The following is a 22,026-nucleotide window of genomic DNA, read 5'->3' on the forward strand; positions in this document are numbered from 1 at the left end:
GTTTGTACGCGAGCGCTGATTGGCCGGGGGCGGGGCGGCGGGCGCTGATTGGCCGCGGTGTGCCGTCGCTGGCGTGAAGAGCCCGCCCGCCCCTCTCGCCGCAGCCCGCCCTCCGCCTCGGTCATGGTGCTGGGCCGCGGGCTGCTCGGCTACCGGACCCTAGCTACGCTGAGAGCCTCCTGCGCCCGTCGCGGCCTGGGTAGGTGGGCCGGGGCTGCCGCGGGGCCGGACAGGCCGGGGTGCCAAGGCGCTGGCCTGACAGGGGCCAGGGCCACGGTGACCGGCCCGCGGGGGCGAGGCGAGGCGAGCCGCCCGGCCGGCGGGTCCTGGCTGGCGTCGTAGCCGGGCTAACGGCGGTTAGGCCGGCCGCAATCCGTGAGGCGTTCCAGCGCGGGGCCCGCACCGGGCGGGCGGCGGGGAGCCGCTGGGGCCGCCGCGGCTGACGCTGTTTTTTATTGACACAGGATTTTAACCCCTGACGTCGGCAGGCAAGCCGATTGGGGTCGAGAAAAGGCCACACAGCAGTTGAGTCAGACTTTGAGAGGGCTGAAGACAGAGTGGGGTAACTTGTCAGCTGGGGGTTGCTGAAGGATTTGTGCTAGGTAAGGAAATGGGTGTTCCAGGGACGCTCAGGAGCCCTGTCTTAGGACCCCTGGTTCCCCAGGGTCTGCCCGGCAACCAGCGAGCGCCCCCATCCTCCTTGACTGCGGCGCCCCATACAAACCCCATTATTTCTAACGCCCTGGGATGATGGAACTGTGCCTGAAGCCGCACAGAATGCTGTGTATATTCTCCACGAAGTGAATCACAGCTTTTCATGTGAGCTGTGGCCGGCAAGAAAAGCCTGGGGAGAACTGGGTTCTGTGAGCTGTGGGACCCTTGCCCTCTTTGGGTCTCCTATACCCACCTCAAAAATGGGAGGCGATGGACGCCCTGACCTCCAAGGGCCTGCTCTTCCAGCTGTCAGATTCCATTTTCACTGTGTTACCTCTTGCTTTGTTGGAATATTTTGACTTTGATTTTGAAATTGCCTTTATTTCCTGATATCTTATCTGGCTGATGTAGCAATAGGGGCAGTGGGTTAAGCTGAGCCTTTGGAGCTGGCTAGCAGTTAGCTAAATGACCGCAGAGCCCTAGGTAGGGAGATGGAGCAGAAGGAAGCCATCCTTGGCCACTTCCAGATCTCACTGAGAGCAGTCAAGTTTCTGGAGTGCGCAGTGTGTCACCATTATTAAGGAAAGAGCTGGGTTTTTTCCATTTAGGGAACTCGTCAGAGCATCAGAGCTAAGAGTTTCTGTGTCAGGAGTCAGGCGGGTAGTGGAAGTGGGACTGTAGGGAATCAGCAAGAGTGTGGCTGCCCCGTTCAGAGGGGGCTCCAGCCCTTTGATGCCATGCAGAAGGAGGGATCCAGTTCAAGAGAAGCCCAACAAAATATGTCTCAATGCTTGGCCTTGACTCTGCTCTGTAGTCCTCCTGGAGCTCGGATGGCACGTATCGGGGCTAAGAGGAGGTGGCATAGCACAGAAACCTGATCATATGAAAATGTTTGTTTTGCCGAGCATGAAGAGAAGGGCCTGGAAAAAGCCCAGCTGGTTGTCAAAAGGAGGACTTAGCTACCTCTGTGTGATCCTTAACGCTGCAATTCAGGCAGTTCCCTGGCCATGGCAGATGAGCTTGAATTCTGCATCAGACGGCCCCCATGGACGTGGTCTATCAGTCTGTCGGTCGATGCTGCCTGCTCTCTGGATCCCTTTTTTTGGAGAGGTCCCATCCCAAGCACCTACCTACTCCAGAATTTCATGGCTGTCTTCTGTCCCCTTTTGCAGTTTTAATCCCTTTCACGCTAAGATTTAAAGTATTGTTGGGGGCCTTTGGGAATTTTTAGATTGAATAGGAGTTTCATTGTTGAAAACATTTTGGCACCTGTCTCCTGGGCGGAGGATGCTTTTGCCCCTCGGTCACTCCCAGCCCACCCTGGCAGCCTTCTTTGGCTCAGTTGGATGGTGATTCTGTATCATGCATACTCGAATCTAGAACAGTTGTGACCAGCTGTCCTATTTCTCAGGCCCCGGGTGGCTTTTGTGCATTATCCAAATTTCGAGTTCCTGCCATTCGAAAGTGGATATTGTTTACTTTTCTGGCTCGAGACCTGAGAAGGGCTGTGAGTAACTGCACAGGACTCAGGCTCTGTTAGCTTGCAGAGGCAGCCATGTGCCGAGGGAAAAGAGCCTGGCCTGGCGCTTTCATTCTTCATGGTGTTTCTCTGAATCAGGTGTGAACAACCCCAGAACTGGCAGTGGTCACATCTGATAAAGGTTTTTTTTTTTTTTTTTTAAAGGATTTTCTTATTTATTTATTTATTTATTTATTTATTTTTGGCTGTGTTGGGTCTTCGGTTCGTGCGAGGGCTTTCTCCAGTTGCGGCAAGCGGGGGCCACTCTTCATCGCGGTGCGGGGACCGCTCTTCATCGCGGTGTGCGGGCCTTTCTCTATCGCGGCCCCTCCCGTCGCGGGGCACAGGCTCCAGATGCGCAGGCTCAGCAATTGTGGCTCACGGGCCCAGCTGCTCCGTGGCATGTGGGATCTTCCCAGACCAGGGCTCGAACCCGTGTCCCCTGCATTAGCAGGCAGATTCTCAACCACTGCGCCACCAGGGAAGCCCCTGATAAAGGTTTGAATCACAGGCACAGGCTGGCATTTGTGTCCTTTTAGAACCTTTGAAAAAGAAAATAGGGATCCTAAGTCTGAAAGAGCTGATTTCCACAATTATAAACATGAATTGTGTTCTCTGTTTTCCTTACGGATGTGGTTAAATGAGGCTATCCTCTTCTTTATCAAAGAACTTAGAAAACCTCATATTTGGAGGCTCACCACGTTGCATCCCTGGGATGTCACTTCCCCGGATGCCTGGACTGCTGGGCCAAGGGCTTGCTTTGAAGTCTCAGCCCAGCGTGGCCTCGTGTGGACGCTGACTGGAACCGCATTTTGTCTTCAGGTCCAGCCCTGCTGGGAATCTTTCTCCATCACACGGATTTAAGGAAGAGCTTGACCGTGGAGCAGGGCACGATGAAGGTTGAGTTACTGCCTGCTCTGACCGACAATTACATGTACCTGATCATCGATGATGACACCAAGGAGGCTGCCATTGTGGACCCGGTGCAGCCCCAGAAGGTGGGAGGCGAGGCCCCAGCACCAGTTCTTCATCTCCTGATGAGTTTGATAACCACAGTGCCCTTGCAACTTGGCCAAAGCTGAACAGAAATTAATCCATTTGGTTTTTGAAAAACAATTAAGCTAGTGTCCAGCCACTCTGTTATAGGGGCAAAGGGCCAGTGAGAGGGGTGGAAGCGACCAAAGGCTTTGGAGTGGAGAGAAAAGGGCTCCTGTCTGTAGAGTCCCTGGGCAAGAGAAGTAGGAGCCCTTCTCAGCACTTTCTCCTCCTCCTCAGGGCTTTCTGCCCCTTAGTGCTGCCTCTAGGAGTGGCAGTCTCTGCTGGAGGGGCTTTGAGAGGTTGTGGGTGGGACTGAACTGCCGAACGGATCAAGGGAGAAAAAGCCTCCTTGTCACCCTGCTCTCCTGGAGCTGGGGCAAATCGGCAGGCTCCACTGGGCATCACCCTGCAGACTGATGAGCCAGTCCCGGGGTGTGACTGTGGCCTGTGTCCTGCCTCATGTTTGGTTGCAGGTTGTAGAAATGGTGAGGAAGCACGGTGTGAAGCTGACTACAGTGCTCACCACCCACCACCACTGGTAAGTGCTCCAGAGGCCGAACTTCTGTGCCAGCAGAGTTGCTTGGGCCTTAACAGCTGTGCCACGCACACCCCAAGGGGGAGTGTCCACCAGGTGGAGGGGGGTGGGGCGCTTGCAGTCTCCCAGGGGTCCCCCCACAGGTGGGAGCCTAGGGGCTCAGAACCCTGGAAGCCCTTCTCCCCTCCACAGCTGTGCGCTAAGGGTCAGCCCCAGTGGGGTTCTGACGGGGCTTCTGGGCGCTAGCCTCTGTGCTGCTGCCCTGTGTCCCTCAGGCCTGGTGATGGGGTCTGGTGACTTGGGGGCTCCAAGGGGAGAGGCTTATGCTGTATATCCTGTGGCCATGGGTGGACCTTTGGCAACATCTTTGAAAGCTCTTGTGCTTGTGTGGTGGGAAATTGGCCTCGATGTCGGGGAATGAACTAGTCTAGACATTAGTGTTTTTGAAAATCAAGCAGTCATATTTGGAGAGGTTGTGTTTTTTTTGATATTTGAAGGCTAAAGGATGAAAAAAGTTCTTATATTTGGGTCTTAGGACTAGAGTTGCCTGCCCAAGGCCCTTGTGGGTTTTTGAAACTTTTGAGGCTGTTCAAAGCTAGGAAAAAAATGTTTATTTGGCTCTGAATTTTCTTTTCCAAATAACTGCCCAAGGGCAGCTAGTGTCTTTGAACGTGTTCCTATGGCATCTCTCGGAGCTTGGGGCGTGTGTTCGGGTAAAAGGACACCTTTCATCTTCTGTGTGGGAGTGTCACGTGGATGTGGTTGGCCAAAGTCTGCTAAGTGTTGGAAACTTGTTGGTTGATGTAACTAAGTCGCTGAGAATCTTTGGGGTTGTTTAGCCTCTGGGGTATCAGGTGTTACTTCCTGACTGATTTAGGCCCAAGGATCTGCAGTGGCTACTTAGCACAGCCGCTCCTTCTCTCAGGAACTCCGCCCCGTGTGGTGCTGAAGCGCCCTTACTCCTCTGGCCTCTGTCGGGCTGCGTTGGGGGGCTGCTTGGGGACTCCACCTCCCCAGCTTTTCACAGTGCGTGTCTCTCTCCCACGGCTTTTCCCACATTGTGATGCCTTATAAAACTAAACCAGGCCCCAAACTGAGCTCCAGGGTGTGGCCTGTGCCACCCTCCCACTTATAGGTGGCATTTTCGGGGGTCAGTGATGAGTGTGCTGAGTGCTTGGTGCCAGCCTGTGTGTATCAGCCCCCTGCAGGGCAGGGAGCAGAAGGCTGCCCTTTCTTATCTGTGAACCCTGCTGTTTCTGGGCCCGTAGGTGAATGTGTAGTAAGGAGCAGGTGTTCCCTGGTGATTGGAAAGCCCTCGCCTCATCCTGGAAAGGCTAATCTTCTGGGCTCAGGACACTCCCAGCCCTGCCCCGAGACCCTGGCAGGGCTTGCACTAGTGTATTTCTCGCCCCACAAGGCCGAGGCGTGGAGCTCTTCTCTTGACCCGGGAAGCGTGGGGAACTCCTGGATGAGTGTCCAGGAGGTGCCTCACTGCTGGCTGCATTCGAGTCATGTGGGGAGGTCATTCCAAGCTGGCCTGTCCCTGGGTGGACAGATCCCCCTCTGGCAGCTGTGCATTGTTTTAGAAGACAGCTTTGTGATCTGCTCGGGGCAGTGGGTCTGTGAATCAGACCCACTGGTCTGTGAATCAGAATCACCTGAGGGCCTTTAAAACTCCTGGGCTGCGGGCTTGCCCAGGCCCACTGCATCAGGATGTGTGGGTGGGAGTCAGGCCTTGGCGCTGCTTACAGATCCTCAGGTGACTCTGATGCGTCCAAAGTCTGGGAACCACGGGCGTAGGGATTATCCAGGTGTTTGTGATTTGGTTCATCTGCTCCAGAAGCTTCTGCAGCAACACGGCAGGGGCACAGAAGTGCCTCTCTTGGGAATGGGGTGTCTGAGGACATTCTTTTTCAGTGGAGCCAAATGACAGACAAGAAGCGAGGATCCTGGGTTGGAAGATGCATTTCTCTTCTGAGAAACATAACTGGGAAAAATAAAAATTCCGTTTTGTCAGGGTGTAAAAGCAGGCAAACCCTCTTCGTATCAGTAGTAGCCCCAGCTCCCCTTTTCGACTTCCAGGGACCACGCTGGCGGGAACGAGAAGCTGGTCAAGTTGGAGCCTGGGTTGAAGGTGTATGGGGGTGATGACCGGATCGGAGCCCTGACTCACAAGGTCACACACTTGTCCACACTGCAGGTGAGGAGTGAATGGAAGGGGCTCAACTGTGGCCTTGCTGGGCTCCAGGCCCTAGAGCCGCCTCCTGCTGGCTGTCCCCTCACTTACCCCAGGAACCCAGAGGGGCACTCAAGGGCTTAGCTGTGGAGACGACCTGGCCTGTGCATGGGTGGATGGGCTCTGGGGGCTGCCTGGGCCTGGATAGTCCCTTCTGTCGAGAGCATTGCAAGCAAATTAGCGTGCAAATGGTGACCGGCTGAGGGGAGAAGCTGTATGCATGGTTTTGAGACAACTGGGGACATTGAAATACGGACTCTACATGGGATCATATTTCACATCAGTGTTAAATTTCTTGGGTGTTGATGATAGTGAGGTTATATGGGAGGATGTCCTTTTCTCAGGAGATGTAGCGGAGTGTCTAGGGGCAGTGTGTCAGGATATGTGTATGTGAACAGAGCAGGTGCCACACAGGTGGGACCTGTTAGCATTTAGTGACCCAGGTAAAGGGCACACGGATTCATTGTCATTTTAGTTTTTGGTAGGTTTGAACGTTTTTTTTTTTAACATCTTTATTGAAGTATAATTGCCTTACAATAGTGTGTTAGCTTCTGCTTTATAACAAAGTGAATCAGTTATACATATACAATATGTTCCCATTTCTCTTCCCTCTAGCATCTCCCTCCCTCCCACCCTCCCCATCCCACCCCTCTAGGTGGTCACAAAGCACCGAGCTGATCTTCCTGTGCTATGCGGCTGCTTCCCACTAGTTATCTATTTTACATTTGGTAGTGTATATATGTCCATGACACTCTCTTACCCTGTCACATCTCACCCCACCCCCTCCCCATATCCTCAAGTCCATTCTCTAGTAGGTCTGTGTCTTTATTCCCGTCTTGCCACTAGGTTCTTCATGGCCTTTTTTTTTTTTTTTTCCCTTAGATTCCGTATATATGTGTTAGCATACTGTATTTGTTTTTCTCTTTCTGACTTACTTCCCTCTGTATGACAGACTCTAACTCCATCCACCTCATTACAAATACCTCCATTTCATTTCTTTTTATGGCTGAGTAATATTCCATTGTATATATGTGCCACATCTTCTTTATCCATTCATCTGTCGATGGACATTTAGGTTGCTTCCATGTCCTGGCTATTGTAAATAGAGCTGCAATGAACATTTTGGTACATGACTCTTTTTGACCTATGGTTTTCTCAGGGTATATGCCCAGTAGTGGGATTGCTGGGTCGTATGAACGTTTTTGAAGTAAAGAGTGGGGTGGGGGGTGGAGGCAGAGAAGGGAAACAAAACAAAAGGCCAGGCATCTAAGAAGGAAAAGTGTCTTTTCTGGCAAGACGCCTGGTTCAGATTTGGCCTGGTTTTGAGGAGAAAACAAAATCAGCCCTTTGGTTTGCATACCAGCAAACACCTCCTTCCAGGGGGTCCCTGCATCTGGGGTACTCTCAAGGACTGGGTCCTGTGGTCACCAGCAAGACCCATGACTTGCTCAGTGGAGCAGTGGCTGTGGAAGCCCACCTGCCCTTAATGGCACCTCCTGCTGTGGGGCAGGCCTGGGGTCTGGGAGAATCTGTGAGCCTTAGGACAGGCTCCCCACACGCAGGGAGCACAGGCCAGTGTGTGCTCTGTTTAAGGTGGGGTCTCTCAACGTCAAGTGCCTGTCGACGCCATGTCACACTTCCGGACACATCTGCTACTTTGTGAGCAAACCCAACAGTCCCGAGCCCCCCGTGGTGTTCACAGGTGAGTATTCAGGTGTTTGAGCTGGGGGGTCTGGCATTCTTTGCAAAGACTCTCTTGGTGTAGGGATGGCTTTGCACACCTTTGGGCAGAGCAGCAGAGCATCTCCTGCCAGGCAGACTGTGCTGGGCTCTGTGAGGAGGACCACAGCCCTCAGGGTAGAGCTTGGGACTCGGCTTCAAACACATCCAGGGTACAGGCAGCCATGGTGCGAACATGGTGGGGGTGCTACCTCCTGGCGGGGCTGGCCCGAATGCGCCCCTCTGATCCTGGTCATCGCTGTCAGGTGCATGGGGACAAGCCTTTCCTTGAGAGACTCTGCCTGGTGGGGGTGCAGTCCCAGCCCCCACTACCTCCAGCAGCAGACAGGTGGGCAAGTGGGGGGCCAAGGGAGACCCCAAGTGGAGCCAGTCAGACCCGCCTTGTGTGGGGCCTGATTGGTGCTGGGCGCTGCCCCATCCTTCCACGGGCTGTGAGCTGAGTGGGTCTGGCAAAAGCCAGCCCCAGGTCAGGGTGTCGCACACGGTGGCCCAAAGAGCTTGGAAGGTGGTGGTGAAGCCCCACCAGCATCGGGCTGTGCGAGTGGCTCTCGGTTGGGGCGAGCAGGCCTTTCCAGCAATTGGAGGTGTTTCTCCTTTTGAGAGGAAATGGAAGAATCTTGATGGTTGTTGGGGAACCTGTGAAGCGGAGCGGCCGTGTGACGGTGGGTGTTCAGGGCAGTGTGAGCCAGTGGCCGTGGATGGGCACAGAGCAGGCCCCTCTGCCCCCTTAGCTTGTTTAACGAGTATAAGCAGTTTTCAGTCTGAGTCTTCCCCAGTTATGTAACAATCATGATATTATAACTGCAGTGAAAGTTTGTTTAAAAATACAACAGTTGAAGCAGTGTGGGCTCCTGGAGTGGGGAAAGGGTGTCGATGGGAAAGCCACATGAGGTCAGGGGCGGGGACACTAGCATGAAGGGAGACACAGGCCGAATGAGGGGAGACACAGGCCGAATGAGGGCCTCTGGACTGTCCCTGCAGCTTGTCTGTAAATCCAAAATTATTTCCAAATCTATTATGTTTATTTTTAAAAATACAGTCATTTTCAGGGTCTTCGCTGCAGTAGCAGGATGTGTGGGCTCTGAGCCAACTGCTGAGTGTGGGCCATGGGCCCCTGGGCATGTTGTGGGAGCCCCTGGCCTCCCGATGGGCCTCGGCAAACAGCGCTTTGGGGCAGGTGGGCCGGCTACCTGCGCGAGGTGTGACCCCCTCTCTTAAGCACAGTTTCTCCTGCGTCAATGGTGGGTGTGGGGTCTCCCCCACTGGGTGGTTGTGGGTGTGAGGTGAGGGGTGTGGAACCAGCGCTGGGCCCGGTGAACTCTCACAACTGCGCTCCTGTCCCTGCCCTGCTGCCCGGCCCCTGGGTGTCCGTCTGCCCCCCGGCAGGGCCTGGGGTTGTGCGGGCCCGTGGCGGTGGCCCCCTTGGACCGCGCTCATGTTAGAAGCTGAGTGCCGGCTGTGGAAGGTGTAGAGGGCTGGTTACCGCCAGGCAGGCCCTGGACCGTGTCCTGCACGTGCTGTTCTCTAGTCCGCATGACAGCAGCCGGCAGGGGAGCGTGTTGTCTAATTGGTAGCTTTTATAATAAATAGGTGAGAGTCACACAGGGTCCTCAGTGGTGAAGCTGAGCTGTCTGGGGCATCAGCAGTGAGGACCAGGGGAGCAGGGCAGTCCAGCAGGGCCCTAGCTGGCCTCTGTGTGCACGGTTGAGGAACCTGTAGCGTCCAGAGGTGAGGTGACTGGCAGCTCCAGGCCTCGAGCTCGGATGTGAGTGACCCATGGCCCCGCTCCCTTCTCCTCTGGGGTGAGCTGAACAAAGGGAAAAGGATGCAAGCAGAGGAGGTGACAGCCCAGAGAAGGGTGTGCATGTGGCCCTGGGACGTGGTGGGCAGGACTGGGCACCCACAGAGCAGGGGAGGAAGATGGGATGGCTGTCTGGAGGGGCAGGCCTGGAGCAGGGTGCTGTGATGGCACTAGCGGGTTGTCTGTGTTTGAGAGGTCAGGATCTGGGACCTCAGATTTGGGAACTCATGGCAGCGAGCGCCAGGAGCAGCTCAGGTGGCGGCGGTGGGGAAATGGAGGCTGAAGTCGATGCTAGAACCATGGCCCAGTGTGCAGGGAGGAGAGGCAAGGCTGGCTCTGCAGAGCCTGGGGTTGGGGCAGCCTGCGTAGGGGAGGGACGCCTCCAGGCACTCTTAGCAGCTGGTGGTGAAGGTTGAGAGCAGACAGCGAGAGGCTGGGGGTGCAGGTGAATGGTGGTCCCACTGCCAGGGAGAGACGTGGGGAACCCCGGGTCTCTCAGTGTCCTTCTGGTTGAGGACATGGCCCCATGGAGGAGGCCCAGGCTGGCTCCCCAGCCCCTGTGGCAGGAGGCCCATGAAATTCCGGTGTGTAAACAGCAGGTACTGCTGGTCCCTGGAGGGAGGACCAGATCCCCCCAGCCTACTGTGCCTGCTCACGGCCTGTCCTCCTCTGGGCGCTCCTTGGCCTCTCACTGGTGCCCAGACACAAGGTTGAGGGGTACTTTAGGGCATAGCCCCAGTCCTGCGTGTTGAGGCTTTGCTCGTGGGCTACCCAACTCATCTGTGGTCTTGTTCTGAGGGGACAGTGCTGCACCATGGCCACTGGGTGGGCCTTGGCTCCTGCCTGGCCTGGCCTGGAGCTCCCTGGGAAGAGGCCTGGCAAACGCTGGTGGAGGGGGATTGTTGCTCCCTATTGTGGGGTCCCAGGCCCTCCCCGACCCAGGGGCCTGGATAACAAATGTGCCATGGGTGTCCGCTGGGCATGAAGCCCGTTCTCAGGGAAGAGCCTTGGGGGAGGGAAGCAGCACGTGGAGACCGGGTGGGTATCAGGTGGGGGGAGGGCTGCGGCAGGAAGGGGGCAAGTCTGGGAGGTGGCAGGTCTGTGTCTCAAGGGCCCATGGGGGCTGTGGTCCCGCGTGAGGGGCTCCTGGAGGGTCCAGGCAAGATCATGGGGGTCTTACAGAATGGTGCTGGCTGTCGGGAGTAAGGGAAGTCACAGGAAGGTCTGGCCTGGGAGGGGGCTGCTGGATGGGTGGGGGAAAGGGCTGGGTTTTGGGGGTTCTCAGAGCTATGGCTGATAGGACTGGGCGGTGAAGGGAGCAGCCAGGGTGACCCTAAGGTTTGGGTCTGAACAGCTGTTTGGGGCCTGGTGGTGCCAGTTAGTGCAACTTGAGGGAAAAGGTTTGGGAAGGGTGGAAACCAGTACTCGTGGGTCGTCCCTGTTGGGGTGGAGGTCAGGTCTGGGGCTGTGGCCCGGTCAGCACAGGGGTCAGAGCGGAGCCCCGGCCCTCGAGGGGGCGTGCACTGCTGACAGCCCCTCCAGCTCCACGCTGTTCTGTCTTGCAGGCGACACATTGTTTGTGGCTGGCTGCGGGAAGTTCTACGAGGGGACAGCGGATGAGATGTACAAAGCCCTGCTCGAGGTCCTGGGCCGGCTCCCTCCAGACACGGTAGGCGGTGCCCCACCCGCCACCCGCTCGCTCGCCGGGTGGTGGGAGGACCCTGCTGGCTCCCCTCATTGGGGTCTCCCCTGCATCTTGGGAGGAGCAGGAGGGTAGAGGCATTGCTTCTGGAAGTGTGTTTTTTCTTTAAGCATACTTTTCATTGTCATTTAACATACACGCAAGACGTGTCCTTGTCCTGAGGGACGTCTCGTGGGTGCTGCCCCCAGGACCAGCCAGGTCCCTCACACCCGTCTCTGAGGGGCTAGAGGGCGGGTTAACGAGTCTCCTCAGAGCTGGCGGGCTTGGCTTTTTCCCCAGAGAGTGTTCTGTGGCCACGAATACACCATCAACAACCTCAAGTTTGCTCGCCATGTGGAGCCCAGCAACGCCGCCATCCAGGAGAAACTGGCCTGGGCCAAGGTGAGCGTGATGCACTCGGGTGCGTCCTAGGGTCAGGCACGGTGCTGCCACTTTCCCAGGAGCACGGAGCTCACGGTGCCCGCTTCAGAGTGGGCAGAAAGTGCTCCTCCAGGCAGTGGGCGAGGCGGGGTTTAGACAGCCCAGCTTGGAGCAAGAAGCCCTGGTTTTCTGCTTAAGATCCTTTCTGACTCTGTGGGTCCGGACTGGGCCTGGGATACTGCATTTTCAACAAATGCCCAGGTGAGACCGAAGCAGCAGGTCCCAGCCCCTCCCTGCTGTCTGTGGGCAGTGGATTCACCCTGGAGGCTGCTTGTCTGAAAGGCATTTATTTCAAACACGGCCTCCAACATGCCCCGTGGCTCGGCCCAGGGGTTGGCGTGTTGTCCTGGAGGCATCTTCTGAGGGGGGGTTTGTAAACGCTGCTGCAGGCAGCTGGGCTGAGGACGTTCTCCTGGACTCAGGTGTCTGTGTTCCCTCTTCAGTCACTGAGAAATGGTGTTGGTAAGAAACGCACACACCTGGGAGTCCTCAGGTGCTGGGCTCCCTTCTGCTGAGTTCAGTGAGGAATGGTCTCATAGTTTTGTTTCTTTCATAAGTCACCTGTTTTTGTCAAGCATCTTTATCAATTTTGCGAGGTGGGCTTGCAAAATAATACTTATAAAAATTCAGACACTACCGTAATAGGTTGATAAATATTATTCCTTTTTTTTTTTTTTTTTTACATTGTGCACCTAAGAATACTTAATATAAAAAACTCATCCTGTGTGTTGTTTTGTGGCTTCCTTGTCACTTAATAATGGGTCTTAGTGCTCTTTCCATAGCAGTCCAAACATATTGAGCTTATTCTTTTCATGGTTATCTGCTTGAGGATAATTTACATACAATAAAACATACCTGTTTTAAGTGAGCATTATACAGTTTGAATTTTGACAGTATATGCTCCTGTGTCAGCCCCACTACAATCAAGATAGAGAACATTTCCCCTATCGTAGAAGGTTCCTTGCCCCTCCCCATTCAGTCCCCAACTACTGATCTGCTTTCTGTCATTATAAATTACTCTTTTCTAGATTTTCATATAAACAGAATCACACAACATTACTCTGTTGTGTCTGGCTCTTTTTGCTCAGCATATTTTCGAGATTTTTTTTTTTTAATTTCTGAGTAGTATCTCATATGGACATACTACAATTTGTTTATCCACTCACCTGGATGGACTCTTGGGTAGTTCCCAGTTTTTTGCTATTTTTAAATAAAATTACTGTGAACGTTTGTGTGCAGGTCTTTGTGTGGACACATGTTTTCATTGCTTGTGGGAACATACCTAAGAGTGTAATTGCTGGGTTGTGTGGTAAGTGTATGTTTAACTTTTAAGAAACTACCAAACTTTTCCAATTAGTTGTACCATTTGGCATCCTCACTAGCAATGCGTGAGTTCCAGTAGATCCACATGCTCACCAACGCTTGGTATTGCTGATCTTTTAAATTTTAGCCATTCTAATAGGTGTGTCGTGGTAGCTTGTAGTTTTTAAGTTTCCATTTCTCTGATGGCTAATGATACTGAGTGTCCTTTCATGTACCTATTGGTCCTTTACATGTCTTCTTTTGTGAAGTATATGTTCAAGTCTTTTTTTCCATTTTAAAAACTCAGTTGTCTTCTGAGTTGTGAGAATTCCTTATACATTCTGGAAACAAGTCTTTGTCAGATATATATCTCAAATATTTTATCCCAGTTTGTGGCTTGCCTTTCCATTTTCTTAACAGTGTCTTTCAAAGAATAAAAGTTTATACTTTTGGTGAAGTTTAGTTTATTAATATTTTCTTTTATGCTTTTTGTGTCCTAAGAAATCTTTGCATACCCCTACATCACAAAGACTTTGTCCTCTGTTTTCTCCTAGCAGTTGTATAGTCTTAGCTTTTATGTTTATATAAATTTATGTTTAGGTCAGTGATCCACTTCAAGTTAATGTTTGTGGTGTAAGGTAAGGGTAGAAGTTCACTTTTTTGCATATTGACATCTAGTTGCTCAGCACCATTAGATGAAAAGACTTTCCTTTCTTCATTGGATGACCTTGGCATCTTTACTGAATAAAATGGACCATGTGGGCATGAATCTACTTCTGGACTCTATTCTGTTCCATTGATCTACATGACTTATTCTTGAGTCAGTAGTACTGTCCTGATCACTGTAGCTTATGGTAAGTCTAAGAATCAGGTAGTATAAATCCTCTAACTTTATTCCTTTTTGAAATTCATTTTGGCTCTTCTAAGTCCTTTACATTTTCATATAAATTTTAGGATCGTCTTGTTAATTTCTACAAAAAGCTTGGCTTTTTTTTTTAATTTTAAAAAATTTATATTTATTTTTGGCTGTGTTGGGTCTTCGTTTCTGTGCAAGGGCTTTCTCTAGTTGCGGCAAGCGGGGGCCACTCTTCATCGCGGTGCGCGGGCCTCTCACTGTCGCGGCCTCTCTTGTTGCGGAGCACAAGCTCCAGACGCGCAGGCTCAGTAGTTGTGGCTCACGGGCCTAGTTGCTCCGCAGCATGTGGGATCTTCCCAGACCAGGGCTCGAACTTGTGTCCCCTGCATTGGCAGGCAGATTCTCAACCACTGCGCCACCAGGGAAGCCCCAGCTTGGCTTTTGATTGTGTTGTAACAAAAGATTTGGAGAGACTTGAGATCCTAACGATATGGCGTCTTTCCATAAATATGATATAGCCTTACATTTATTAAGGTCTTTAGTTTTTCTCAGCAGTATTTTGTAATTTTCAGTGTTAAAGATCTTGCACATACTGTTAAATGTATCCCTAAATACTTCATGGTTTTAGATTTTATTGTAAATGATTATTGATAGTCTTCAGAAATACAATTGATTTTTGTATTTTGACCTTGTTTCCTTGTGACCTTGCTTAACTCACTTAGTCTAGCATCTTTTTCATAGGTTCCTTAGCACACAATCATGCCATCAACATTAAGATAGTTTTATTTCTTCCTTTCCAGTCTATATGCCTTTTAATTATTTTTCTTGCCTTGTTGCACTGGCTAAGATCTTTAGGACAGTGTTAAGTAGACATGGTGAGAGTGGACACCTTTGGCTTGTTCCCAGTCTTAGGGGGAAAGCATTCAGTCTTTCACCATTAAGTATGATATTAGCTGTGAGTTTTTTGTAAGTCTTCTTTATCAAGTTGTTGAAGGTCACATATATTCCTGGTTTTCTGAGGGTTTTTGTCATGAGTGGGTGTTGAATTTTGTCAAATGATTTTTCATCTATTATGTAATCATACATTTTTTTCTCCCTTACTCTGTTAATGTGGTGAAGTTTTTCACTTGGTTTCAAATGTTAAACCAACCTTGCTTTCTGGATAAACCTTAGTCGTGTCTATTTTTGTGTCTGTGTTCATAAGGGATATTGGTCTGTAGTTTTATTTTCTTGTAATGTCTTTGTCTAATATCAGGGTAACGCTGGCCTCATAAAATGAGTTGGAAGTGCTTCCTCCTATTTTCTGAAAGAGTTTTTCTATGATAGTTATTATTTCTTCCTTTAGTGATTGTTAGAATTCACTGACATAGCCTTCTGGACATTGAATTCTTTTTTGTGGAAAGATTTTTTTGTTATGAATTAATGTCTTTAATTTGTGTGGGGCTGTTAGATTTTTATATTTTCTTGAGTTAGTTTTGTTAGCAACTAGTATCTTTCAAGGAATTTGTCCATTTCATCAAGGTTTTCAAATTTACTGGCATAGTTTTCATAGTTTCCCTTTTTATTATCAAGCTTGTTGAGGTTTAGTTCACATGTAATAAATTGCATCCATTTAAAGTGAACAATTGAGTGAATTTTGACAGACGTATATACCAATTAAACAACTCCCACTATATTTAAGATACATAACATTTCCATCACCCCCCCAAAACTTCCTCATGCCTCATTTTCTCTGCCCTGCTCCAGTATGCCACTAGAACTTAGTTCACATTTTCTAGAATTTCATATAAATGGAACTATACAGTATGTATTCTTTCATCTTTTTTTTACTCAGCAGAATGATTTTGAGATTCATTCATGTTGCTGCATGTATCAGTTCATTCCTTTTCACTGCCAGGTAGTATTCCTTTGTTTGGATATTCCACATTTTGTTTATCCATTCACCTGTCGATAGACATTTGTGTTTCTAGTTATTGGCCATTGTGAATAAAGCTGCTATGAACGTTTGTGTACAAGTCTTCGTGTGACACGTTTTAATTACTCTTGAGTAAATATCTAGGAGTGGAACGGCTGGGTTGTATTAGGTGTATGTATTAAGTCGAAACTTGTTCAGTCTTTTTTAAAATTTATTTTATTTTTTTATTTTTGGCTGCATTGGGCCTTTAGTTGCAGCATGCAGGATCTTTGCGGCACATGGGATCTTTCATTGCGGCACGCGGGATCTTTCATTGCAGTGCACGGGCTTCTCTCTAGTTGTGGCGTGCAGGTTTTATCTCTGTAGTTGTGGCGCACGGGCTTCAGAGCATGTGGGCTCTGTAGTTCACGGCATGTGGGGCTCTCTAGTTGAGGCGCGTGGGCTCAGTAGTTGTGGCGCCTGGGCTTAGTTGCCCCATGGCATGTGAGATCTTAGTTCCCTGACCAGGGATCAAACCCACGTCCCCTGCATTGCAGGACGGACTCTTTACCACTGGACCACCAGGGAAGTCCCAAGTCGAAACTTGTAAAGAAACTGCCAAGCTGTTTTCTAAGCGACTGTATTGTTTTACATTCCCACCAGCAAAGTATGAGAGTTCCAGGTGTTCCACATCCTCACCAACACTTGGTATTGTCTGTCTTTTTAATTTTAGTAATTTTAATGGGTGTGTAGTAGTATTTCATTATGGTTTTAATTTGCATTTCCCTAGTGCCTAATAATGTTGAACATCTTTCCTTTTGCCTGTTGGCCATTTTGTGAAGAGTTTGTTCAGATTTTTTGCCTATTTAAAAAACTGGATTGTCTTCTTATAGTTGAATAATAAGTTTTTTTTTTTAAGTATATTCTAGGTACAAGTCCTTTTTCAGATATGTGTATTGTGAATAGTTTCTCCCATTCTGTGACTTGCCTTTTTTCTCAACAGTGTCTTTTGAAGAGCAAACATTTTAAATTCTGATGAAGTCCAGCATATTAATTTTCTTTTGTGGTTCATACTTTTTATCTCCCATCTGAAAAATCTTCGCTTTTGCCAAGGTCAAAAAAACCTCCTGTGTTTTCTTTTGGAACCTTTATAGTTTTAGCTTTTATTTTAGATCAATATGATTTAAACCGCCAACCCCCCCGCCGCCCACCGCCAATATTTGTTGGATCTATAGTGATTGCCCCTCTTTCATTTCTGATGTTGGCAATTTTTTTCATTGTTCTTATCAATTTTGTTGATCTTTTAAAAGCACAACTTTTGCCTTAATTTTCTTTGTTTTTCCATTGCACTGATTTCTGTTCTTAAAAAGATAAAGTTTAAAAAATTCTTTCCTTCTACTTACTTTGGATTTGCTTTGCTCTTCTTTTTATAGATTCTTAGCATGAAACCCAAGGTCATTGATTTTATTTTTTATTATTTAATAAAAATAATTATTTTTATAATTATTAGCTTAGTTGCTCCACGGCATGTGGGATCTTCCCAGACCAGGGCTCAAACCCATGTCCCCTGCATTGGCAGGCGAATTCTTAACCACTGTGCCACCAGGGAAGTCCCGGTCATTGATTTTAGATCTTTCTTCTTTTCTAATATAAGCACTTAAAGCTAAAAACTTACCCCCAAGTACTGCTTTAGCAGCACAAATTTTGACATGCTTTATTTTCATTATCTTCAATTTGAAATATTTTAAGATATCCCTTGTGATTTCTTCTTTGACACATAGGTTATACTGAACTGTGTTAAACTTTTTTTTAGCCTTTTCAACTTTTTATTATGAAAATTTTCACACATACAGAAAAGATGAAAGAATTTCATAGTGAACAGTCATATACCCAACACCTTTCTAGTAACATTTTACTAATTTTATCGCTGCCTATTTATCCATCTTACTTTCCTTCTTTTTAATAAGTAAAACATACTAATGTGTGGACGTCAACCATAAATCATTTTACCAATCCAATTAGGGAGAACAGTTAGAGTTTCCAACATTTTTGCTCTTATAAACTGTGCTACAGTGAACAGCATCCTCAAATGTAAGTCTTCACATTTGTGTGCTTCATACTTCTGTAGGAAAAGTCTCTGCATGTTAACGCTCATCTTAATAGATAATCCAAAAGGTTATGACAGTTTACACTCCCCCAACTATGCCTACAAGGACCTGTTTTAAAATTATCCTTAGAATAGTTCAGTTGTTTTCTTCCTTCATAAAAGGTGGAGGAAGATTTCTTAGGAGGAGTGAGAATATCGGAGGAAGTCCAGGGAATATTATAAAACATTCTATGCTTGTTTTCACCAGAAGGGAAAGTTCAGAGATTAGCAATAAGCCTTCATCTTTTTAAAAAATAATTAATTAATTAATTTTTTGGCTGTGTTGGGTCTTCATTGCTGCACGGGCTTTCTCTACTTGCGGCGAGTGGGGACTACTCTTCACTGTGGTGCGCAGGCTTCTCATTGTGGTGGCTTCTCTTGTGGAGCATGGGCTCTAGGCACATGGGCTTCAGTAGTTGTGGCACGCAGGCTCAGTAGTTGTGGCTCGCGGGCTCCAGAGCGCAGGGTCAATAGCTGTGGCGCACGGGCTTAGTTATTCCGCAGCATGTGGGATCTTCCCGGACCAGGGCTCAAATCCGTGTCCCCTGCCTTGGCAGGCGAATTCTTAACCACTGCACCACCAGGGAAGTCCCTAAGCCTTCATCTTGACCTCCCACCAGACTCCAACTTGACTCACCTCCAGCGGTTAAAGGATTACTTCTCGATGCCACTGCTCAGTGTGGGTGGGATCAGGACCTTTGGGTCTGAGGGCCCCTGATGGTCAGGAAGCCTGGGTGTGGGTGCTGACAATGGCTGTCCACTCACTGGCCCTGTGGCCCTCAAGGTGAGCCCAGCAGTAGCAGGGCAGGGGCTGCGGGCAGGGTGGAGACCCCCAGCTGTTAACTCTGACCTCCTTCCTGTAGGCATTTCTATAGGAGTGAACAGTTGGCCAGATGTCCCAGTATGCGTCTTCTCTCCGCCTGCCCTGGTCAGTGTTGATTAGAAGCAAGGCCGTCCTGGTCCTGAGTGGAGGTGACGAGCTGCCTGAACACCCTGTGATGACACCTGCCCTCTGAGGGGCTGTCACCGCAGGGGAGGGTCCCCGGGAACCTGTTACCTTGCTGTTCTTCCTGGCAGTGAGGTGCTCACGACCCACATGCTGTCTTGGGGGTGGGGCTATGTTTTCTTCTTTTCTGTCTTCTGCATTTTTGCTAGTTACGACTTCTGTATTAATGAAAAGAAAGCTCCTTGTGCCCCTGCACCTCCAAGACAGCAAGGGAAGGAGAGAGGGTTGTTGGTGGCAGCTGGAGCACTCACATCTCCTCTCCACGGGCAGGGAAGGGCCTGTCCTGGTGCTGACCCACTGTTCACTTTATCTTCTCAGTCGGACGACATTGGAAGACCATTAGGAGGCTTTTTGAAGTGTCACCTTTAGAAGTTTTCGCATTAAAGGGACCCACTTTTCTTGCAGGAGAAGTACAGCATCGGGGAGCCCACGGTGCCATCCACCATCGCAGAGGAGTTCACCTATAACCCATTCATGAGAGTGAGGTGAGGGAGCGGTGGGTCCCACGCTGTCCTTGGGCATCTCTGACTCCTGAAGAGCCCGGGTGGGAGAGGAGGCTGCCCTGAAATCTCTGTTTAAAGTGTAGCCAAAGAATGAGACACTTCTTCTTAAAGGGGGATGCTTTTCTTGGCGCCCTGGCTAGGGTGTAGGGTCCTTTCTGACCCTGGAGTCTGGATCCATAGGTGGACGAGACTTGTGCTTGGGGAGCCTCTAGGCGCTGGGCAGTGCCAGATGCCAGCGTGGAGTTGGTGTCCCCGCTTTCCGGGTCACCAGCAGGACTGGCTCGGCCAGCATGTTTCCCACAGTTAGAAACACCTGAGTTGGCCGTTGGCTGTCGCACTTCATTTTTAAGAACGTCCCGCCTCCTACAGGCTCTTTTTCTTCCCCGGTGCCCTGGGAGGGGCGGTGGGCCCGCGGGCGCGGGGCACGGCCTGCAGCCTGGTGCTTGGCTTCCGCAGGGAGAAGACTGTGCAGCAGCACGCAGGTGAGATGGACCCTGTGACCACCATGAGGGCCATCCGCAAAGAGAAGGACCAGTTCAAGGTGCCGCGGGACTGAGGTGGCCACGGGGCCTGGGTGTCCAAGGCTGCTGCTGTGGCCACCTTCAACCACATCTGGGTATTCAGGTGTGTTAGGTGAATTTCTGGCTAGGAGTGCAAGAAATTCAGTCTCAGTTTAATTTTAAATTAATTTCAGAGCACTTTGCTTGTGTTATCAAATGTTCTAATGCATATTTATAAGAGAAGTTTAGAAAGTGTTTATTCCCGGAAGCTCTGCTTGCAGACTGTGTGTTTTCTCCAGCCTTTCCACGGGGCCCCCATAGTTGCCGTTTGAGCCCCCATATGATGCCCCAGTAAGAGTCGTACCCGCCCTGCCCCCGGTGAGGCCGGCACGCCCTGGTTGTCATTCCTCGAAGTCCATGCTTACCAGAAGGCCCCTGGGAGAGGCACACTCCCCTTACCTGGCATCGTCCCCTCCCTCCCCTCCCCCCTCCCCCAGCTTCCTCTAGAGGAAGTCATCCTCTCATGTTTGATGACATCATCATGTCCTCGTGTCTGTGTTGATGTGCAGTGGAATTCCAGGGCTGGGGCAGGCCCGGAGCACCTACCTGGGCTGGGGTGATGCTGAAGAGCTGCCTCCATTGTGGGGCTGGGTCTGGGGGCTCGGGCGGGGAGAGTACAGGCTGGGAGGCTGTGGCATGTGGTACCCGAGGAGCTCCAAGCTCTGCACACCCGTCCCTGTAAAGGCTGGCCAGTCCCGGGGACGTTCCCAGGAACCAGTGTGGGGCGCTATGCCTCGTGTGGGCAGAGGAGCTGACAGGAGGGACGCGGGGACGTCTGTGTGAGGTGGGGATGCCCTGGGCGCCTATGTGGCGTCAGCACCACTGCTGGCACTGTGCCGCCCCTGCTTGGGGGCGGGCCTCTTGGGCCCCCGGCAGGGAGAGGCCCCGAGTCCTTCCTCCTGGTGGCAGTGTGCAGGGAGCCTGCTCTTGAGATTGCGATGTGGTGTCCCTGCTCTGTAGCTGTTCCTTCTGCTCTTGGTTGGCCATCCTGGGAATTGGCTCCTCTCCTGCAGTCTCAGGCTGGTCCTGGTTACCCCGCCTCACATCTCAGGCAGAGCCAGCGGGAGGTCCGAGCTGGGGGGATGGGGAGGGTGGGCCCAGAGGGTCATGGGGGCATCCAGGGCCCCGAGGCGTGAGGAGGACGGGATGAGACTGGGGAACAGGCGGGGGCAGGAAGGGCTGTGGGGAGCCCTCCCAACCAACTCATTTCTGGATCTGGAGGTTCTCCATGTGGCCTTGGTCTGTGATGAGAACAGACCCAGGGTCTACGAGGCTCTGCTCGCTGAGCCGGGTGCTCGAGTCTTCAGGTCTCACCTGCTGTGGTGATGCTCACCGAACACTCTTCCTGTCCAGCTGAGGCCCGCTGCTGCTGCTGTTGATGTCACCCCCCTGTACGCCTCATCCAGACGGGTCATGACGCAGCGTTGTTGTCGCCGCCCCCCTGGATTCCTCAGGTCCCTGTCCCAACCAAGCACGGGCCCGTGTCACTCCGCAGCTGCCTGTGTGGGCTTCTCCAAAGATGATGATGTTCTAGGTGGAGCCAAAGCTCCCTGTGAGCAGCAGTCCCCACCCCCAGGGTGTCATGGAGTGGGGTTTGCACGGGTTCTCCTGGCGCTTTGTTTCATGGCATTGTACCAGCGACTAGACACGCAGGTGCAGGCGTCTCAGGACATGCTGAGGCCTCGGTCTGTGATGCCCGAGGGTTGCTGTGGACCTGTGGGTGCTGTGCCCATCGCCCCAGGTGGCTCGTGTCGTTGGCAGCCCCTCCCCAGGGACACTGAGCTCCTCGCTAGTTTCCACCAGCAGCATAGCGCCCGCACTAGGGGTGAGTGCTTCTCCTTGGAACCAGCTGCCAAAAGCCCCCTTTCCCACTGGTGTCCACCCCAGTCCTGCGTCCCTCATCTAAAGAAACGTAAAGAAAAACGCACCCCACCACCTTGCTTCCGAGGCCACAGGCTGTCCCTCCTTGTCTTCCAAGAGCCCAGAGCTCTCAACAGTGGGCGTTTCGCTTTGCATGTTTTACCCTTGGTGATGGCGCTGCTGCCGGGCAATGGGGAGAGTCCTCAGGGCTATGGCCGGTGCCCTGTCATGTGTCTGTGACACGGGCTCTGAAG

At 51.1% G+C, this 22,026-nt stretch overlaps 1 protein-coding gene across 4 annotated transcripts; it reads left to right on the forward strand.

Annotated features, from left to right (window-relative positions):
- Positions 1 to 68: 68 nt before the first annotated feature.
- HAGH (hydroxyacylglutathione hydrolase) lies at positions 69 to 20,120 on the forward strand. Of its 4 annotated transcripts, none has more exons than XM_057529871.1 (9): positions 69 to 199; positions 2,996 to 3,171; positions 3,685 to 3,749; positions 5,829 to 5,946; positions 7,576 to 7,684; positions 11,089 to 11,192; positions 11,505 to 11,606; positions 19,255 to 19,334; positions 19,809 to 20,120. In XM_057529871.1, exons 1-9 carry the CDS (start codon positions 124 to 126, stop codon positions 19,906 to 19,908), a joined length of 930 nt encoding a protein of 309 aa, XP_057385854.1. In that variant the 5' UTR covers positions 69 to 123; the 3' UTR covers positions 19,909 to 20,120. The 4 variants fall into 4 exon arrangements, with proteins under 4 accessions (XP_057385854.1, XP_057385855.1, XP_057385856.1 ...); XM_007181688.3 differs by lacking the exon at positions 69 to 199 and adding an exon at positions 480 to 602; XM_057529872.1 differs by lacking the exon at positions 11,505 to 11,606.
- Positions 20,121 to 22,026: the final 1,906 nt, after the last annotated feature.

Source organism: Balaenoptera acutorostrata, chromosome 15 (assembly GCF_949987535.1).
Source record: "Balaenoptera acutorostrata chromosome 15, mBalAcu1.1, whole genome shotgun sequence".
Lineage (NCBI taxonomy): Eukaryota > Metazoa > Chordata > Mammalia > Artiodactyla > Balaenopteridae > Balaenoptera > Balaenoptera acutorostrata.

What these genes read in the sequence shown, in the direction of transcription:
- HAGH (XM_057529871.1), top strand. Translation starts at nt 124, where the DNA reads ATGGTGCTGGGCCGCGGGCTGCTCGGCTACCGGACCCTAGCTACGCTG. An exon ending in GCCCCCCGTGGTGTTCACAG is followed by an intron (nt 7,685 to 11,088) that starts GTGAGTATTCAG and finishes TCTGTCTTGCAG; the next exon opens with GCGACACATTGTTTGTGGCT. An exon ending in AGAAACTGGCCTGGGCCAAG is followed by an intron (nt 11,607 to 19,254) that starts GTGAGCGTGATG and finishes CTTTTCTTGCAG; the next exon opens with GAGAAGTACAGCATCGGGGA.